This window comes from Pseudorca crassidens, chromosome 14, assembly GCF_039906515.1.
Source record: "Pseudorca crassidens isolate mPseCra1 chromosome 14, mPseCra1.hap1, whole genome shotgun sequence".
NCBI lineage: Eukaryota > Metazoa > Chordata > Mammalia > Artiodactyla > Delphinidae > Pseudorca > Pseudorca crassidens.
In genome coordinates this window covers 91,131,871-91,146,594 of record NC_090309.1, presented here as the reverse complement: position 1 = coordinate 91,146,594, position 14,724 = coordinate 91,131,871, and the positions used below count along the sequence as shown (strand labels likewise).

Below are 14,724 nucleotides of genomic sequence, written 5' to 3'. Positions count from 1 at the left end.
AAACGAAGATGCTAGAGGTCAAGCAGTAGGGATGAAATTGCATTTCCCCTTTCCCGGAATGGGGAAGATTTAACGCCCCCGGACATGGCGGCTGAGACCTCAGAAAGGCTGCACCTTTGTCACTGAGACCATATTAAACCTGTCTTAACAGAGTCCAAAACCAAGCTTTGAAAACATCTGTAGAGACAACAGAGTTTGGGGCTGATTCCTCTAAGTTACAGAGTTTAGTAAACAGCTTAGATTTTCCAAAAACCCACCTCAACAAAGCTTAAAACTTCCTAATTTTAAGGTGCTTAAATAACTGAACTGCCTGTTGAACAAAAAACAGCTCTTTAGAGGAAGATAATATAATCCATAGTCCCTGCCCTAGGTTACAATGTCCAGTATGCAATCAAAAGTTACTAGTGACGCAAAGAAGCGAGACAAAGTGATATAAAGCTAAGAAAAGCTCAGTCAGTAGAAATAGACCCCACATGATGTTGTATTTAGCCAACAAAGACCTTAACACAATAGTTATTGATACCTTCAAGGCCTTGAGGAAAATATGGTTTTAATGGTTGAATAGATAGGAACTCTGAGTAAAGAAATTGAGATTTCAAAAATGAAACAAATGATAATTGTAGAACTGAAAGTGCAGTAACTAGAATTTTAAGAAAATAAAAAAATCTACCGGATAGGCTTCATATGAATTAAAGATGGCATAAGGCCTGGCGGTAAACTTGGAGACACACCAACAGAAATCTGCCCATCTGAAGAACAGGAAAAAGACTGAAAAGCAAGGGAGCACCAGTGACCTGTGGCATAACTCAAGTGGACCAAGGCTACGTGTACTTGGAGTCCAGAAGGAAAATGGGAACGAAGACAAAGCTGGATGAATACAAAGAAAACTATACGTCAGCAGATCCCAGTCAAACTGTTGAAAGTCAAAGAAGAGAAAATCTAGGTAGAAGCCAGATTTTTATAAAAGACGTATTATTTACATAGGAACAGAGAAATGAATGAATATCTATTTAGAATTCTATATCCAGGGGAATATATTCGTCAAAAGTGAGGGGATACAAACGTTTCAAAAGAAATTTAAGCTGAGAGAAAATATCACCAGCAGACCTGCACTACCTGAGATACTAAAAGATGCTCTTCAGGCTGAAAGGACAAGACACCAGATGGAGACTTACACATACAGGAAGAAGTAAAGAGCAGCATAAATGGTAAATAAGTGGGTGTGTGTATAAAATATCTATTTTCCTTATCATAATTTCCTTTAAATATAAATACTTCAGAGGACAAAATGATAAGACAGTAAAATGGAGTTGATAATGTATGTTGAAGTAAAAGATGTAGCAAGAATAGCACAAAGGATGGGGTCAGGTAAATTGAATTATTCTGCTGTAAAGTTCTTATATTTGTGACATGAGGTGTAGGAACAGTGATGTGTCAGATGGGAATTTTGCAGTGATACAATATAATACATAAGCATTGATAAATTAAGAATATGTATTATGATTCCTACAACTAATGAGAAGATAAAAGAGAATAATGAAAAAAATTGATCAACCCCTTAAAAATAGTATGTTCAATAGAGCAGAAAAATCAAGAGGAACAAATAAGAAATAGGAATTAAATAATAATTAAACCTAGTGACATAAGAGTTATAATAAATGTAAATGGACTAAATGTTCCAATTAAAAGGTACAAGTTGTCAGACTGGATTTGATAAAAAGAAAGGCCCAACTCTATGCTTTCTACTGAAATTATAATTTAAACGTAAAGATGCAAATAGGTGGTGATTAAAAGAGTGGAGAACATATATTTTATAAACAGAAACCGAATAATTGTGGCTATATTAAGATCTGACAAAGTAGTCTTTAAGGCAATGAGTGTACAAAGAAGAATGTTGCATTATGATTAAAAGACCAATTCATCAGGAAAATGTAATAATCCTGGATGGAGTTTGCACTTAGTAACAGAGCTTCCGAATATAAGAACCAAACCTGGCAGAAATGGCAGAAACAGACAAACTCATAGTCATACTTGGAGATTTTAATACTCTTTGCTCAGAAGTTGATGGGACAAGTAGGCAAAACATCAGTAAGGAGATAGAGGATGTAACCGACCTTCTGAGTCAACTAACTGGCTCACAGCATACTGTGTCCAAAGTCTGTAGAATCAATGTTCCTTTCAAGTGAACATGGAACATTCATCAAGATGGGTCACGTGCAAGGCCATGGAAGACTGTTCAGGGCAGCAAAGGCTTATAGAAAACTCAAGTATTCTGTAATTGGTGAATCCTGTCAAAGAATATGTCCATTTCACAGACACTTTCAGGAAATAGAAGATTTGCTGCATCCCAGCTAACTCTACGAGGCCAGAATAATTTTACGAGAATCTTTTAAAGGCGTTACATGTAAAGAATATTACAGACCAATGACCCTCATAAATGTAGATGCAAAAATCTTCAAATATATGAACAAGTCAAAGGAAGAATAATGTGTCATGAGCAAATGAGGTTTATCCGAGGAATGCAAGCTTGGCACCCAAATTTAACTGATAACACAGCACTTTTATTTAGATTGTTCTTAAACTGGGAATGATTCAGATCTCCTTCAACAGGTGAATGGATAAAGACATGCTGGCAGATGCAGACAGTAGACTACGACTCAGTGATGAAAATGAATAATCTGCTGGAATACGCAGTGATGAGGATCCTCTCACAGCCTCCTGCCGAGAGAAGGAAGCCTCACCCACAAGTATGTCCTGTATGATTCTAGGCATAGAAGCCCTAGAAGACTCAGAGTAATCTATAGTGACGGAAGTCAGACCAGTGGCTGCCTCGTGCAGGACAGAAGTCAGACCAGTGGCTGCCTTGTGCAGGAGGCGCAGGGAACTTTTCTTGGTGGCTGGGGTGGAATTATTCTGTATTCTAATTTAGGGCTTGGTTGCGTGAGGTGGATACATTTGTCAAAACTCATCAAACTGTGCACCTAAATCAGTACATGTCATTATACATAATTGACGCCTCAGTATAGTTCAGTTAAAAATAGAAGAATAAAGTGGAAAGTCCTCAACCATTCAAAGTAGAGATGTGGCAATACCTAAAAAGTTGGCTTCACATTTCCCAGTTAAACATCAAGTATTGAACGTTGAACATTTTTCATGAAAAAGATGACTTGAAGACGTATCCCAGCACCCAAGAAATGAGACAGGGGAGGAGTGGAAGATGCACAGGTAGAGCGTTTGAGAACAAGAAGGTCCGCCCTCACTAGTTTGCCACTCGTACTCGTGACGTCAGGGAAAGCGTGATCGTGGCTGTAATGCAGCATCCTTGGCTGTCACTCCTTCAGAATCCTCTGTGGTGCGTAGCCCTCTGCAGGCAGTGAGTTCCATGGGGAGCGTCCCGTCACGCTAGGGATCCCAAAAACCAGGTGAGATGCTGTCCCACGAGGTAGAACCTCCACTGAGCCATCTCAGCTCAGAATCTCCAGCTCAAAGAAACCAAGAGGTCCTAGAGTAAACGGTCCTGTGAGTTGCTGGGTCACATATAAATGTTTTAGAACCAGGATGGCCTTCTTTTCCTCACTCCTCTGACGCCTTTGACTGGTGTCAAATGGAAGGAAACACGACTTGTCCCTCCTCCTCTAAAATCGATGTCTTGGGTGGTGGGTAGCAGTAGATGGTGTCGTAAGACCTGAGTTCCCTGGGCTGTGCCGCACGATCAGGAGAGCTGACGGGTACAACCCACGGCGTTTCGGTTCAGCTGGGGGGACCACGCCTCGTGATCTCTGCGAGCTCTAAAGCTGATGTACCATTTCGGGCTGAAATTAGAATCATGATCTGCTTCCTGCGGGTGACGAGCTCCCCTCAGACGCGGACTTGCACACACAGGGGAAGCCTGCCCAGACCTTGAGCGGCCCCAGCCTTGACCACAGGTTCTGGAAGGTCTGTCCGGGCACAACTTTCCTGGTGTCCCATCAGGCGCGAGAGCTCCGGGCTCCCGCAGTGCTGGGGCCCGCAGTCTGTTTTCCCCCAGACCCCAGGGCTTGCAGCTACAGAGGGCAGGCAGCTACTGTCCTGCAGCCCATGGCAGGAGTCCAGGGATGGAGCAAGCTTGGAGGGGACCCCAGCCAGGCTCCTCCTCCTTTCCCAGGCATCCCCTGAACCCACCATCAAGGAAGCCACGTGAGCATCACAGACACCCCCACTGGTCCACGGAGACCTGGTGTCCTCCTTCAGCCTCAAGGTTCTCAGGATTATACAAAGTGTTTTTCCAGAGGAAACACTGGTCAAACCTGACATGAAACTCTGGGCTTGTCAGTGGCCCCGAGGTAGAAGCTTTCCAAAGCAGAGGGAACAAAACGCTTCCTTTACAAAGTTCTAGTCTGTTGTAAAATGTGCCCTATAGGTTATGAAATGCAACCTGAGTTTATAAAGGAAAAACTTGTTTTCCTTCGTGGGGAATCGCGTTTTGTCCTCCGTTTTGAAAAGCCCATTTAAACTGATTTTATTTAATAACCGCATTGTGCTCATTTAAATACTGCTCATTACGCACGGAATCCATTATGACACTTTAAGTGGTGGTTTTGCAGAATCATTCTCATAACTCTGACTATTGATGCCTGTTGTCGCTTACAAGTTTGAATCAGTGAGGGCAGCAAACCGCATTCAAAGAAAATGCACGCAACGTTATTCCTGGTGAACTCTGATACCTTAAATGCAGGGTTGTGAATGCAAATAACAGTGATAAAACTCAGTGAACACTGATAGCTGAAGACACGCCGCAACGTATAGTAAATTACAGCGAATTCTTACACGCAGCAGCAGTACGTGTAGGCAAACGGGTATCGCAGTAAAGCCAGCGTGAGATCCATAGTAAAGTAATGAGTCTGTAGGCCTTCCAGTGCTGTGTCACGTGTACACCAGAAGCAAATATTCTATCGGACACTAGAACATGATGCAAAAAGGTGACAATAAATGAGCATTAATAAAATCTAGTTTAATCTTCTGATGTTACAGTACCTTTGCTTTTGAGCTATTGGCCGTGGAATTAATAAATTTAAATAAAGAATGTTATGAGGACAACCCAAACCCAGCCTCTGGTTGCTTGGAATCCAGGCATTGGCAGGGCTGCTCCTTCCAAAGGCTCCAGAGGAGGGTCCTTCCTGCCCACTCCCGCTCTTGGTAGCCCCCGCACCGCCCCGGGCATCCTGGTCGTTCGGCCATGTGGCTTCCGTCTCTGCCTCTGCCTTTGCAAGGCCCTGCTCCCTCCTGTCTGGGTTCCCCTGTATCCCTCTGGTAAGGATAGATGCCACAGCGTTGAGGGTGCCCAAATAGTCCAGGTACATACCCTAAATTTAATCACACACGCGGGGACCCCTTGTCCAAATAAGGTACCAGGTCCCGGGATTAGGCCCCGATATGTTTTCTCCGGGGGTGGCCTGAGACGGTCAGACACTAGACTCGTCGGGAGTTTGGCCTGGAAGGAATCCTCACCGTAAGAGTGGTTTCAGGTCTTGCTGGAGTCTTAGAGTGGAGGTGAGTCCGCAGCATTCTAGCACCGCGCGTCCCACGCAGCCTTAGCCGTCCCAGTAAGAGCCCGTTTCCAGCGCTCACCATCGCCACCCTGCAGGCCCTGCTTTCCTTAGCGAGGCCCTTCCCCCATATTCCCGACGACCCCTGTCGGGACAGCACAGAAGTGGCCTCCCTGATCTGGGGGCCTTTCCAGCGCTCCCAGGCAGATCCAGCTTTGCCGTCCTAACTAGTGCCCCGGGGACTCACACCTTGCTCTGGCCGCCCGTCCCTGAGCTAGAAGGTGCCGGGAAAACCTGCCCTTGTGGCTGGGAGCCACGGCTGCCGCGAGGATGCTTCCGAGTGACGGAAGCCGGCGTCCCACGAGGCGCGGCCGCGCGTGCCGGGGCTGTCTTCTCCGAGGGGGCGAGACGGGCCAGCATCCGACCCTGTGACTAACTGGGCACGTGCGGCGTCCTGTCTGGTGACCTGGCTGTCTGCGTGGCTTCATTCAGGCGTTCGAGCCTCTTCCTCTTCGCCGCAGGCCCCGCCGAGGGGGGACCGGGCCACCCCTCCCCACGGGCTCCCTCTCTGCTCACCTTGGACAGACAGTGGGGACTTGGCCACTGATGAACAGGCAGGGTCTTGTGACCTAGGCACCCGTTAGCGTGTCGTCAATATTATTATGTATTGAACTCGCTCCGATTTGACCTTCCAGGGAGACGTGGTCGTTCACAGCCTTCCTGGACTCAGAGCCTTCGTCGTGTCCCTCAGGTTCCTTCCAGCTTTAGCGTCTCTCCCCGTCCCCTTCCCTGGGACTTTTCTGTCTTTGGAGCAGTATGCTGTGTGAAAACTAGAGGCAGAAAATCGTTTATGTCGAAATAGAAGAGCCGTTCTTTCTTTCCGGAGCTTTGAGAAAATGATCACGTACTTTTGCAGCAGCTGAAATGTGTCTCATTTGGGTTTGGGGGACGTGATGTCTGGGCCCGTCGGGGCCTCCCCTGTATTTGGCGCCTCCACCTGATTCTGTGGCCGTTGATTCTCGTCTGTTTTGCGCAGGCTCCGTCCTCGCCTTCTTCGCCCGTCGCTAATGAGCCAAAATATGAGAAGCGCTGGCTGGACGCCGTGTCCCTCCCTCTGTCCATGGCTCGGGTCTCACGGTGCAGAGCTGGAGCACAAAAAGTAAGGTGCGTGACCGATGTCTGGAGTGGGAAGCGCCGATAAACCCCGAGGTGCGTGTCCTTGTCTCCAGCTGGATTTAGCATTTGCAGAAATAGTCACAATATTAATAAAAGTCAAGCATCATAAGAAAACACTAGTCAGAGCAGGGGCCGATTTGCGGTCAGGAGGGTTCTGTCTAGTGGGGACTGTGTTCATTCTTCTGAGACATAGTCATCAGAAGAAGAAATCGTATTTTCAGTTTGAACTGTTAACAGAATTAGATTGGAAATAAGACTGTACTCTTATCCACGTTGCATACAATTACAGAAAAGTCAGTTAAACCCCACGGGCCTCATTTTCTTCATTAATAAAATGAGAAGGTTAGACCAGCACCAGTGTTCAAGAACTGCTCACTAGTTTTCGAGCCTGGTTAATGAAGTAACTTCAGAGTTTCACCTGTAAAGCTTGTGTGTCCCTCACTGTTTTGTGGAATAGGTAGCATTTTTCCCTCTAAGTTAGTGCAGTGTGTCATCTGTGGCCAACTGTGTTGTCCAGTCACTGTGGAAAGGCTGAGAAGTAGGTAGGTGGTGAGTTTCCTTTCATTCTCAAGAAGCTGGGGAGAGAACTGTGTGAACAAAGGAAGAGCGCTCGTTGTCCTGGAATTGAGTACTTTCTTGATGAGACACGTGTGCCCACGGAGGCCATGTTCGTGTGAACACAAAGCATCTGAAGAAGGCGCCCCTGGGTGGTCACACGCCCCTCCTTTGCCCTGGGAAGTGCTGTCAAATCCTAAGAGCAAACCAAAGGTTTCCATGTCGTTTTACGGAAACAAACGTATCTTATTAGCTTTGCTGACTCTCCCACGATTTTAATGTGGGCAGGAAGATGCAAAAAGTAAAATGAATGACGAAAATTCTGCATTTCATCGAGTGTGTTTGTCTGACTCACATCAGTATTAACGTGCACGTTTAGAGGGGATGCTGTCCCTCCCCTGCCCTGTAGCCCCCTGGTCGCACATTGAGGAGGAGGGGAAGAGGAGAGGAGGTGAGCACGTGGCCTCAAACAGCCTGAGTTACTTCTGCAGCTCCTGTGCTCTCTCCCGAGGGACCTTCGCTCTGGGGCGTGCAAGGAGCAGGTTTAGGAGTTGCCAGCTCTAAACCAAATGCTTTTTAAAATCTAAAAGCCAAAGCTCTAAACTATAGCCTGGGAAGGATTTTTAGGAGATCCTGTGAGTGGATGAAAGCAAGTGGGATGAGCACGTCAGAGGTCAGCGTCCTGGGGCTTCTGTCGTCGTCCAGTCGTAGGACCAGAATTTGTCACCGGCTGCCCCGCGTTTCCCTTGCTTGGAAAGTACAGTAGTTTGGCCAGCGGTGGTTGAGGGAAGACGGTTCAAAAGACTCTAAAGGGCAGACACATATTGGAATCTAGCACTGAGACACGCATTGAAATGATGAGACGCAGTTGTGGTGAGTATGACGGTTCCCCTGTCCCGTCACCTCCGGGGCTGCAGGGTTGTCCTCTGCCGGGGGCCTCTCACACCTGTTCGCTGTCAGGCGGACGTTAGTGTCAGCGGTTCTTGGGCACGGTGGGAACTAAGCTTTTCCGTAAGTTATACATCACTATTAATGAAGGTCGAATCATCGACTGCCCAGGACAGGAAAAGATGGTTCCATGAGAATTTGGGGGAGAGCATCTTGATATGAAACGAAAACAGGTGTAAAAACAGCACGATGCCCAGTGAGGGTGACAGCCGACTCCTTACAAAGTAGGGCTGCTCCTCGAGTGCTCACGTAGGAAAATAGACCACGTCTGCAGACTCTGGGAAGTAGCCACGAGACATCACAGATTCCTCAGCAGAAGCTCGTGCTTTTGGCTATTAGGTGGTTGTTAGCACATTTCTCTGACACTGCGAGGAGGAAAGCATGCTTCCTGGGGCGACTGACGGTTGTGAAGAGGGCGAGAGTTTTCTGAGCAGGACCCTCTCCGTTTTCCGTTGCTACATAACCAGTCAGTGCAAATTTAGCTTCAAAAGCGCGAGTGTGTCATCTCACAGACTCCACGGGTCAGCTGGGCTGTGTGTGCCGGGGTCTCCAAGCCGATGCTGGGGTGTGACCGGGCTGCGCTCTCGCCTGAAGCCGGGGCCCTGCCCAAGGTTCTCGCTGGTTATTGGCAGAATTCAGGCCCTCGAGTCTGTAAGGCTGGGCTCCCCATCTCCGTGCTGGCTGTCACCCAAGTTCCAGGCCTCATGTCCCCTCCCCTACAAGGCGGCAACAGATGACCTCTTGTGCATGGAATCTGACCTCCTGTCTCTGACCTTCAGACCCAGATGTGAAGGGCATGAGACCACGTCGGGCCACCTGGATAATCTTCCTAATTTAAAGCCAGCTGATTTCAGGTCTGAATTACTTTTGCAGAATCCCGCCTGGCAACACCTAGCTTTGTGTCTGACAGAGTAACTGGGTGCAGCTGCCTGTGCCCTGGAGGCTGTGGTCTGAGCTAAGTGCAGGGCGTGCTCAGACCCATCTTAGGGATCTGTCCTTCGAAGACGCACTGAGCCTCGGTCTGCGGTTGGCTGTGCTTTCACGTCCCCATGACGAGTCTGGTTAGGGTCCCAGACCTGGGCTGAGCAGGGTACCGGCTTAGTGTGTGTATTTTAGGAAGCTGAGGGGTCGGGACCGTCCTTAAGGGGCTCTGGACTTGGGCGAGAAGAGGGGAGGCGGATGGTGTGGAGGAAAGAACAGGGTTTGGAGGGAACCGTCTCTAATCCCGCATTGCCTCTGGGCCTCTTGGGGCCGCGTGACCTGCCCTCAGGGAGCCCCTTCCTGATAGCCAAGCGGGCAGGACATGATGTGAATTCTCCACCGCTTCCTAAGATGGTTTATGGAGAAAGCGTAAAATAACGAGGTTTAAGGGAGCTTTAAAACCCCTTTAGAAGTGAGCTGCCAGGTGTGGGGTTACCGCCATTGTTGACTGTTTGTGGGCTGAGGAATAGGCCTGAACGGGGGAGGAGACTCAGATCCGAGCCGTCGCTGCCGCGTCGCAGGCTCACCCGCGCCGGCGGATTCTTCACGCGAGGCGCTGCTCTCTGTGCTTCTGCTCAGATGGACCCTTCCCAGGGCTCTTGTTCTATGTTGGCCTGAAAAAGTGTAGGGAGTCACTTATCTCGTTCCTTTTTCCAAAGGGACGGAAGGAAACTAGAGCTTTAGTTCTATTTGTCCCACATCTTTCGTATTTGTGAAAATAACAGTGGCTGACGTCTTTTCACTGACAGTAATACCCCATGTGGCTTTGGAGGAGGTCCCCTTATTTCAGAGTAAAGAGCACGGAAGGGACCAGACGGGTTCTACAGCAGCCATACTGGAGACATCCTGCAGAGAAGCACATTTTCAAAGGTGATGCTACAAGTCAAAACTGTCCTGCTGAATACTCTGATCTGCTTTGCAAAGGACGGCTCCATGCTTAGACACTTGCGCCAAAACCCTCTCTCCTGTAGCTGGGAGATCCTCCAAGTGCAGCTCTCTTGATGCCGGGGGTCAAGCAGAGCAGGGGAGACAGGATCCCAGGGCCGTAGGCGTCTCCACAAGAGGAGGGGCTTCTGTGGGGCGGGGTTCGTGCTGGGGGGACCATAGCAGGGTCAGGAGCTCAGGGTCTGCTCTGCACTGGGGGATCGGAGAGGGGGCCCCCGGGGTCATCGTTGAGTTTGACTACATCCAGGAGGATGCAGGGTGGGGTGTCTGGGAGCAGGGCCGGGCCTGTCCTGGGGGAGCACCGTCGTCAGGGTGGGATGAGGGAGGGTCTTGGTGGCCGGACATCCTTTGTGTTTCCGTCTGCTCGGGCAGGATTTCGAGCCCTTTTCTGTCTTGTTCCTGGAGTTCGGGGAGAGCCCTCGCCTGCTGTGGGCGGGCTCGGAACTGTTTATGTTCAGCAGAAGAATCCCACAGCCGGTCTGGGAGCTGTCGGGTGTCAGGCTGGAACGGAGCACGACCCTGTGGTCCTTCCCCAGCCCCCGTGTCCTCCACCTGCCTTTTGTCTGTAGAAAAACTTTAGTCAAAGAATAAGTTTAATCAGATAAGTGAAAAATGCAGAAGCAAAGGAAAACAAACAGGACAAAATAATAAGAGTCTAGTCATTAGCAGAGTCAAGGACCTTTAGTCCCTCCTCAAGGGCTATAGATCATATTCTGAGCCGTATCCTGGGAGCCGTCTTGTAGACACTGAAACCCCGCCAGTGTCTGGTGGAAGAAGTGAACTCCACGATGACCAGGATGTAGCCATGACATAAGCTGCCACAGTTCGGAGCCTTGGCCTCAGGGAATGGGAACACACTGACCCTGGAACCGAAGATTAACTGTACCTAAGACAGTCAAGATGATGCTGGTCAGAGCACGGCAGCACCAATTTCAAGGTGACCATCAGAGCGGACCGTGCTGTTTCTGCAGGGAGCCCCTCCCTCCGTCTATAAAAGCTCTTGCCCCCTGATTGTCAGTGGGGAATGGGGGGAAGTCGGCCTTTGGACAGGAGTCCACCCTGCCCCCAGGTTGCCAGCACCCAAAATAAAGCAAACTTTCCTTTCCACTTTCCTGGTCTCTTTATTGGCTTTTGAGCAGCGAGCAGCCGGACCCCACTTTCAGTAACAAGGCTGCTGTCTTTCTCAACTCACTGCGTCTTTCATTTTTTCCGAAATTTCCATCGTGGGGAGAGAAGGTTAGGGCATGTGTGCTTACTGAGAGGGAATGATGCCCTTCTAGGAATGTCCCCCAAACGTCCAGGCTCTGGCCACACCCTGCACACGGGGTGTGGACGGCCTGGGAGCACGAGGTGGGCCAGCTTCTCCGAGGCAGGAGCTGCCGGGTCGGCCGTGTCCGCAGAGTCGCGGGGAAGCCCGGCCTTGCAACAGGGTCATGACGGGACAGTGGCTGGGGTGCCAGCCGGGCTGCAGCCGCTGCGGAGGGCAGCCTGGGGAGGAGAGCCCGCCGGGGCGGCCGTCCCGCTGTGGGTTTGGACAGAGGACGCTACCCCCGGACGCCGGCGGAGAGAAGTTTCACTTCACTGTGCGTTTCTGGTCCTTGATCACCGGCTTTAACCCCGGAGGCCAGCCTGCCTCCTCTGTGATCATCTCCAAACCACGGGCCACGTGAGTCGCCCCGGTGTAGACATGCTGCCCTGGGACGGTGGCTTCTCACCACGACCGGAAGGCACGGCGGGTCTGGACGGTCCCCGGCGGGAGTGGTGACCGTCTAGGTCGCTGTCCGGCCCTCTGAGCCCGGGGACTGCCCGGGGGCCGCTGCTGACACGTGGAAGCCTCAGCGCCCCTCCCTCCGCGGCTCGTGGGAAGCGCTGCCCACTTGACCGCCGAGGACCGTTCTGTAACCTTCCCTGGTCTGTGCTGCTTAGGACTCGAGCTGGGTGACCGGCACAGCCAGGCCCCTCCTGGTGCAGCCGGCGCAGAGCAGCTCCGAGTCGCCGTCTTTGGTGCAGGTGGCAGGGCTCCCGCGTCTCTTCGCTGGGTCTCACACTTGTCCCCAGCCCGCCATCCCACACGTGCGGTATCGAGACTTATCCTGGGAGATGCTCCTTGTCTCTGCTGGATTCGCTGCCTCGGAGAACGTTTTCTCTCTCTCTCTTTCCCGGTGCATCCAATGGCAGTTTCTCAAAGTAGCACCTCTTATTTTAGCGCCGAGGATTATCCATGGTGACCGTGAGGGGATCAGAGCCCCAGCTACTGAGAGATGCCGCAGAGCCTCAGCCCTCGGACGTTCGGGCCTCTTCTTCTTATCCGAGTAGGGTCGGTGTCATCGCAAGTCTTCCCCTTGGAACGTTAAATTGATTTTCCTTTCCTTTGTGTATAGACATGTAATAGGCTCTCGAAGTTTGAAATGACAGTAAATAGGAGGGCGTTTTAAGGTGGGAGAATGGCGTCGCTATAGACGAGGGGCCTCCTGTGGGCGCCCTGCGTTCCTGAGAGCATCTCCAGGGTTGGCTGTCGCCTCTCTCAGACCCTCCATCTCCACCAGCTGCTGAGGGATCACATGTCTCTGTCCTCATTTCACCAGCATTCCTATCGTCACAACAAAGCAAATGAGCTGAAGTGACAGAGTTTCCTGCTGCTGAGAGGAGAGGGCCTCAGGGACCTCGCTCTACCGGATCAAACTACCCCGGGCACAGGGAGCAGGCAGGCTGCTGTCTCTAGGAACATGTCCCATTGCTCCTTAGGTACTGACCCCAGGCTTGGGGGTGTACAGGGGAAGCCTGCTTTTTATGAATTAGACCAACTTTCTAATTACTTTTGAAGTCACACTCTCAGAAACTGACCCAGTTCCGTCTGCATTTCCATTCCTGCCTCTACCTGGCGGGTGGTCCTGGGCATGCATGTGACTCTTGACTCTTGACCCTTGACCCCATGCCTTGCCCCATCTGTCAGTTAGTCTGCTTCCCTCCTCTTCTGACAGCCGGCAGCCCCCTTCTCCTCATGGCCCCCACTCTGTTACCCCGAGACCATGGCTCCTTCCCCAGAATCAGGACTGGCGCTCCCAGGGCTTCCTGGTGGGGCAGTTACCAGTGGGATTGTCCAGGTTGCAGGATGCTCCCAGGGCTTCCTGGTGGGGCAGTTACCAGTGGGCGTGTCCAGGATGCAGGACACTCCCAGGGCTTCCTGGTGGGGCAGTTACCAGTGGGATTGTCCAGGATGCAGGACGCTCCCAGGGCTTCCTGGTGGAGCAGTTCAGTGGGAGTGTCCAGGATGCAGGACGCTCCCAGGGCTTCCTGGTGGAGCAGTTCAGTGGGAGTGTCCAGGATGCAGGACGCTCCCAGGGCTTCCTGGTGGGGCAGTTACCAGTGGGATTGTCCAGGTTGCAGGATGCTCCCAGGGCTTCCTGGTGGGGCAGTTACCAGTGGGCGTGTCCAGGATGCAGGACACTCCCAGGGCTTCCTGGTGGGGCAGTTACCAGTGGGATTGTCCGGGATGCAGGACGCTCCCAGGGCTTTCTGGTGGGGCAGTTACCAGTGGGATTGTCCAGGATGCAGGACACTCCCAGGGCTTCCTGGTGGGGCAGTTACCAGTGGGCGTGTCCAGGATGCAGGACACTCCCAGGGCTTCCTGGTGGGGCAGTTACCAGTGGGCGTGTCCAGGATGCAGGATGCTCCCAGGGCTTCCTGGTGGGGCAGTTACCAGTGGGATTGTCAAGGATGCAGGACACTCCCAGGGCTTCCTGGTGGGGCAGTTACCAGCGGGATTGTCCAGGTTGCAGGATGCTCCCAGGGCTTCCTGGTGGAGCAGTTCAGTGGGCGTGTCCAGGATGCAGGATGCTCCCAGTCATGTCTAAGGGGGTAAAACACCGTCCTGGCTGAGTGATGTCCTGGCATGGAGGTTTGTTCCTTCACTGCACTCAGCCCGGCCGCCAGACTGGTGTTGGGTCTTCGGGTTAGAGTTTGCGTTTCCAGTGTCTCCTTGAGATGCAGTGTTTCTGTCTCAGAAGAGAGATCTAAGTGATGAAAACTCGAAGTGCAAGATATGGTCATGTTACTGGAGTCGTGGAACCGTTCCAGCAGACTTAAACAAACGTGTTTAAAACAGAGCCTCAGGTATTGAAGGAATGAACTCTGCAGAGTCCTGAAGGCAGGGTCTGTGTGGTTTTTCTGCACAGAAGAGGTGCTGGCAGTTTCCACGAGGTGGCCTGATGTTACAGTTCAGACTGTGGGAGACCCGGCGAGTTCCGGGGTTCCAAGACGGGGTCCCGCACTGCTGCCTGGAGAACCACTCACCCTCCTGGTGTTGGCCACCTGAGCCCCTCTAAATGTCCCCTAAGAACTTGGAAAGACTGAATCTCCACCATGGAGCTCGTGCAGGAAACATTCCTTAACCACCATTTAGTGCCACGTGCTACAGAGGGGAAGAAACCTCCTTTCTGTCATCCAAGTGTTGATATTCTAGCAAACAATTAAGTTGGAAGAAAAATTTAGATGTCCAAAAGCTGTGAGGTGTTACAGTGCAAGGGTGGGAAGGACCGTCGGACCTGGAGGACGCAGGTTGTTAGAAGGGCCTTTGGGAAGGAGAGATGCAGCT

At 51.0% G+C, this 14,724-nt stretch overlaps 1 protein-coding gene across 4 annotated transcripts in view; it reads left to right on the top strand.

Moving 5' to 3' along the window:
• The window catches only part of SNTG2 (syntrophin gamma 2), a 196,142-nt gene that overhangs the window by 124,950 nt on the left and 56,468 nt on the right, over nt 1-14,724 (top strand). For all 4 annotated transcript variants that reach the window (XM_067703830.1, XM_067703829.1, XM_067703828.1 and 1 more), the window contains one exon: nt 6,562-6,689. In XM_067703830.1, coding sequence (XP_067559931.1) covers nt 6,562-6,689 — 128 coding nt within the window. The remainder of the gene's footprint in view (nt 1-6,561; nt 6,690-14,724) is intronic.